Here is a 6,368-nt window from a genome sequence, read left to right as displayed (position 1 = left end):
CTAACCCAAATCATAGCACAATATGTGAACATTCTCTAACCCAAATCATAGCTCAATATGTGAACATTCTCTAACTTAAATTATAACTCAATATGTGAACATTCTCTTACCCAAATCATAGCTCCATCTGTGAACATTCTCTAACTCAAATCATAACACAATATGTGAACATTCTCTAACCCAAATCATAGCTCAATATGTGAACATTCACTAACCCAAATCATAGCTCAATATGTGAACATTTTCTAACCCAAATCATAACACAATATGTGAAGAAAGTTAGAGAGGGTTTAGAACAGTGCACATTCAGGCGAGGTTTCATTGGGGCCCATTAGGCCCAATGGGCCCATATGGGCTATTTGAATGCTATTTGAATTGTGTCATTTACCTAACCATATATTTCACTTGTATATTACTTATGGTGTTCAATACATCCAAATACAGCAGTTTTGGTTCTGTTGTTTAATATATTTGACTATGATATACAGTTTTAAATAACAATCTTTCAGTGGTTTTTACAAGGTCCGCTGCAGAAGATTGTTCCAGAGAAATGCACCATTTCCTCCTGTTTATGTAAGATTTCCTAAACAGTGCAGTAACCAGCTGTTTTAGAACGTTATAGGTGTATAATACACAGAAACTTAAATGTTTTCAAATTAAAATGATACTATATATTTGAGAGCCGTTTAAAAAAAGCCCTCAGTGGGAGCCAATGGGCCTGGAGCAGAACACCAGGCGACGGCTAACCCATTGTTGGTTTGTTGGTTTGTTGGTTTGTTTGTGGGATTTGTTGACTACTAAAAATGATAAAATGACACCAGCCTTATCATTGTATACACATGAGTTTTATAATGTCAGACGGTACGGCTACACAGCGTCAGCACAGGAATCTCCAAAGATCACTTTGATTCATCAACACATTTTAATCACACAGAACAGTTTATATCATGTATTCTGTTTTTACAGAAGCAACAGTAAAACAAGAATTCCCTTCTCTAAACTGTGTTTGAGAGGGACACCGAGTGATCACACACACACTCACACACACACACACACACACACACACACACACACACACACACACACACACACAGAGGTCCACCTTCTGAGGATCTCATATATATATGTGTATATATCTATATATATTTGAGTAATAAATGATGTACAGTTGTGTTGTAACGACAGATGTGAGACAAGAGAGACAAAGAGAGCTTGTGTTCCGGTCAGTGATGGTCTTCAGTTCTAGGCCGGGTTCAGGGGTCGGAGGTGAGAGGCACATGTCGGCCCCTCCAGGTGCATTGTGGGACGCACCGAGAGGGAATGCTCCACGAGGAGGGCGGGGCAGCGGCGTCACCACATGTAGGACTCGTCGTACCTGTGGAGCAACACAGGAGGGACGTGTGAGTGCTGGTGTGCTTCATCAGCATGTCTGTGTGTTACAGGTCACAGCAGGCCTTCAGGTCGCGACCTTGATCTCTGGTCTCTGCCGCTGTCGCCACCGAACAGCAGCTCTGCCACCACGTCCTCCTGAGCGGAGCGCTTCCCGTACCTGGGTGAGGAGAACAGAGCAGATTGAAGCGAGGCTAGCACCAAGGCCAGCAGCAAGGCTAGCAGCAAAGCTAGCAGCAAAGCTAGCAGCAAAGCTAGCAGCAAAGCTAGCAGCAAAGCTAACGACTAAGGAAAGAAAGCGGTGAAATCTGGTTCAGATGTCATTTTAAACCAGAAGATAAATCCAACCAACTTTGGGGATCTGTTTATAGCGCCACCAGCAGGTCAGACCCTTCACTTATCCAGAGAAATATCTCAACATCTATGCAATGGACTAGCATCAAAGTTCTTGCATTCATGGATCCAAGAAGATGTCATGAGGTGAACATGACCCTTCAGGATGATGTCATGAGGTGAACATGACCCTTCAGGATGATGTCATGAGGTGAACATGACCCTTCAGGATGATGTCATGAGGTGAACATGACCCTTCAGGATGAATGGTGTTCTACTGCCACCATAAGTTCTTCATTCTTTCAGTTACATCTTAGTGTGTAACGTTTAGCAGGATTCATGACATGTTCACAGTAACGTGTTCATTGGTGTATACTCCCTTGACACTACGTGTGGTTGTGTACGCTTAAGGAGTATATATGGTATATAAGTACACAGGGAGCAGGTCCTCTTCCACATGTGGCTCCTTCGTGTTTCTACATTATTTGAGACACTGAAGGGAAGATGACTTTGAGTAAAAGGCCAATCAAGCGCAGCAGGGTGAGAACGTTTACAGCCAGAGAAGACAGACGCTGTGTGTCTGTCGTCAGCTGTCAGTAGTTTGCTCTCATGTTGACATGAAGCAGAGCCTCTCCTCTCTGCTGGAAGCACAGGAGCAGTTTAGAGATTCTGTTTCATGTGTTGAGTCATTCTAGTCAAGTTGTGCATTCTCCTCTCCTGTCCTGGTCTGTGTCTTGGTCTGTGTCCTGGTCTGTGTCCTGGTCTGTGTCCTGGTCCCTGTCCCTGGTGGTCCCTGTCCCTGGTGGTCCCTGTCCTCTCTGCGGGCCCCTCCCCTCCCTTTGATTCTCACGCTTCACGTTCACAGTATGATGTAAAGCTGATCTGGATGAGTCTCATCACGCTCATGATAAGAAACCAAGAGAGCTGCAAATGTGAACGCACACAACCATTTAACACAAAGCTTACCTCCTGGTGTGTGTGTGTGTGTGTGTATGTGTGTGTGTGTGTGTGTGTGTGTGTGTGTATGTGTGTGTGTGTGTGTGTGTCTTTGTTTTTATGTGTAACGTGTGCATGAAACCGTGCTTTTCAACACAACCCCTGCAGTTTGTCTGATTCTCATTAAGCACCTGTTCCACCTCCTCTATGTCCGCAAAACCCAATCTCATGCTCGGTTACCCACACAGGGAGCGCTGTGTCGCCCTGTGGGAGAGCCATCACACACTGTGTCTCCCTGTGGGAGAGCCATCACACTGTGTCTGCTGTCTGTCTTCTCCCCATGTCTGTAGATCTGCTTTATTTCTCCCTTTCTCTTCTTGTCTCTCTCTCTAATGCAGTAATCTTCATCATGCTTGTTGTATAAATATAACTCTGTTACATCCGAGTCACAAAGCTATTCCACTTTTCATAAAACAAATAGCCGTCCATCTTTTTCTCAACAATATTTTCTTCTAAATTAATTTAAATTCAAAGCAGAACTTACTGAAACTATAACAAACAACCTTATCACTATTTTCTTTACAGTTAGTGCCTTGTTTCATAGAAGCGATGAAGAAACTAGAAATGTCTAAGTTATTATCTTCAGAAAGTGAAAGTGTGTTTGATCACATGAATTATTAGCGGAGCAGAAACAGGTCTGATATAATGTTTGCATCTGAGGTGTTGAGGTGTGAGGAAGCTGAATCACATTCAGGGTTGTGAAGTGAAAGTAAGAGTTGGAATCTGTTGAAATGATGTTGGAGAAATACTGAATCATGGAGTAAAATAATAGAAAAAAGCACAGATTGTAAGTATAGAACATAAAGTCTCTGCTCTGGTGTTCATGTCTTAGAGTAACTGTGAATTTACTTAAAGTTACTGTGAATGTGTCCACACATGTATGAACTGCAGTATATAGTCATGCCCCAAAGGCCCGACTACCCACATCCATCCATGTTATCTGGAGCTCAGCCATCACATTGCTCAGCACCTTATAGGATCAAACTACTGAACGCATTAATACCGTCATCACATATGTCTTCATCTGTGTGACGTGTGGAACCTTCTACTAAACCAATGGACTTTTTATGGCGATTATGAGTCTTCTTTAAACCGAGTATCTAAGTATGAACCTTTCATGAGTCCGATCAAAGCGCTGCTGAGCCAGACTGCTTCTAATCAACTATAAAGCGCCCGACATCAGGTCTGTGCCTGAGAGCAGCAGCTGGGCTCAGGCCCGCTAACTGGATTTGGGATTCTTTCTTGGGTCCATCTGTGCCGATTTTATTGCTCTGGTCCCGTTGATGTGGAGGCCTGGAGGTTTTGAAGAGTGGCCAGTAATCTAATCTAGGGATCTGCCGTGTGCGGTAGAGGGTTGGGGGCGATGACATCACAGCTTCAGGTTTTAAGAGCGAGCAGAACCTAATACATCGAAGTCCCCGAATGACTTCAATCAAACCAAATGTCGTCTGGACTGAAGAAGCCAGCGGGCAGAAGTAGAACAGGCAAACTCAGTTCAGCTGCTGTTACACTTTTATTAGCTCCACACCTGGAAGTGTGTTTGGGGAAGGGACCGTTAAATGTTTGAGGAAGGAAGGGATCGTTAAATGTTTGGTGAAGGGTCCGTTAAATGTTTGAGGAAGGAAGGGATCGTTAAATGTTTGGGGAAGGGTCCGGTAAATGTTTGGGGAAGGGTCCGGTAAATGTTTGGGGGAGGGTCCGGTAAATGTTTGGGGGAGGGTCCGGTAAAGGTTTGGGGGAGGGTCTGGTAAATGTTTGAGGAAGGAAGGGATCGTTAAATGTTTGGGGAAGGGTCCGGTAAATGTTTGGGGGAGGGTCCGGTAAATGTTTGAGGAAGGAAGGGATCGTTAAATGTTTGGGGAAGGGTCCGGTAAATGTTTGGGGGAGGGTCCGGTAAAGGTTTGGGGGAGGGTCCGGTAAATGTTTGGGGAAGGGTCCGGTAAATGTTTGGGGAAGGGTCCGGTAAATGTTTGAGGAAGGAAGGGATCGTTAAATGTTTGGTGAAGGGTCCGTTAAATGTTTGGGGAAGGGTCCGGTAAATGTTTGAGGAAGGAAGGGATCGGTAAATGTTTGGTGAAGGGTCCGTTAAATGTTTGGGGAAGGGTCCGGTAAATGTTTGGGGAAGGGTCTGGTAAATGTTTGGGGAAGGGTCCGGTAAAGGTTTGGGGGAGGGTCCGGTAAAGGTTTGGGGGAGGGTCCGGTAAATGTTTGGGGAAGGGTCCGGTAAATGTTTGGGGGAGGGTCCGGTAAATGTTTGGGGAAGGGTCCGGTAAATGTTTGAGGAAGGAAGGGATCGTTAAATGTTTGGGGAAGGGTCCGGTAAATGTTTGGGGGAGGGTCCGGTAAATGTTTGAGGAAGGAAGGGATCGTTAAATGTTTGGGGAAGGGTCCGGTAAATGTTTGGGGGAGGGTCCGGTAAAGGTTTGGGGGAGGGTCCGGTAAATGTTTGGGGAAGGGTCCGGTAAATGTTTGGGGAAGGGTCCGGTAAATGTTTGAGGAAGGAAGGGATCGTTAAATGTTTGGTGAAGGGTCCGTTAAATGTTTGGGGAAGGGTCCGGTAAATGTTTGAGGAAGGAAGGGATCGGTAAATGTTTGGTGAAGGGTCCGTTAAATGTTTGGGGAAGGGTCCGGTAAATGTTTGGGGAAGGGTCTGGTAAATGTTTGGGGAAGGGTCCGGTAAAGGTTTGGGGGAGGGTCCGGTAAAGGTTTGGGGGAGGGTCCGGTAAATGTTTGGGGAAGGGTCCGGTAAATGTTTGGGGGAGGGTCCGGTAAATGTTTGGGGAAGGGACTGTTAAATGTTTGGGGAAGGGACTGTAAATGTTTGAGGAAGGGGCTGTGTGTGTGTGTGTGTGTGTGTGTGTGTGTGTGTGTGTGTGTGTGTGTGCGTGTGTGCGTGTGTGTGTGTGTGTGTGTGTGTGTGTGTGTGTGTGTGTGTGTGTGTGTGCGTGCGCGTACCGCTGCCTGGTGATCAGGTTGATGTAGTGCCTCAGGGCGGTGTAGTACTTGGCCAGCTCCTCCGGGGCGGCGTCCTCCCCGGGGTTCTCTGGTTTGGGCGGGTAGGCGTCGGCCAGTGTTCCCAGCATCACCAGCACACACAGCAGCACGGCCACCAGCACGGCCCACGGCTTCAGCATCACGGCCATCTGCACGAGGAAGAGTGTAAGAACGTTTGAATAGCTCCAGGTCCATAACACCACCACCAGTAGATGCCTTGGTCATGTCATTGTTCTCTATCAATTGTTAGTAGTTTGCTAAGTTCTTATTTTTTTATTATGTTGGTCAAAATAAAACAAGTTTTGTCACAGACGTTTGCATCAATTCCTCCTGTAACACAGAGACTCTGAGTGAAGGAGGTGGATAAGAAAGTCTTTATATGAATGTCTTTATATAAAATGTCTTTATATTAAAGTATTTATATGAAATGTGTTCATATGAATGTATTTATATAAAATATCTTCATATTAAATGTCTTCATATGACAGTCTTTATATGAAAGTATTTATATTGAACCATCATAGGTTATCAGCTCCTCAGGGAGCGGCTCAGTGAGGTCGTTTGTTTGAGTGAGGAGAAAAAACAGCTAAACAACTAAACAGCTAATTAGCTAAACAACTAAACAGCTAATTAGCTAAACAACTAAACAGCTAATT

General features: G+C 45.0%; 1 protein-coding gene across 1 annotated transcript; it reads right to left on the bottom strand.

The window, feature by feature from the left end:
* Positions 1-1,350: 1,350 nt before the first annotated feature.
* pyya (peptide YYa) lies at positions 1,351-5,861 on the bottom strand (the record flags this gene model as incomplete). Its single annotated transcript, XM_079232834.1, has 3 exons — positions 1,351-1,375; positions 1,469-1,549; positions 5,674-5,861. 3 exons carry the CDS (start codon positions 5,859-5,861, stop codon positions 1,351-1,353), a joined length of 294 nt encoding a protein of 97 aa, XP_079088960.1.
* Positions 5,862-6,368: the final 507 nt, after the last annotated feature.

Source organism: Taurulus bubalis (assembly GCF_910589615.1).
Source record: "Taurulus bubalis genome assembly, chromosome: 17".
In the NCBI taxonomy this organism is placed as follows: domain Eukaryota; kingdom Metazoa; phylum Chordata; class Actinopteri; order Perciformes; family Cottidae; genus Taurulus; species Taurulus bubalis.
The sequence above is the reverse complement of the archived record's forward strand: the minus strand, read 5'-3'. Positions and strand labels throughout refer to the sequence as shown.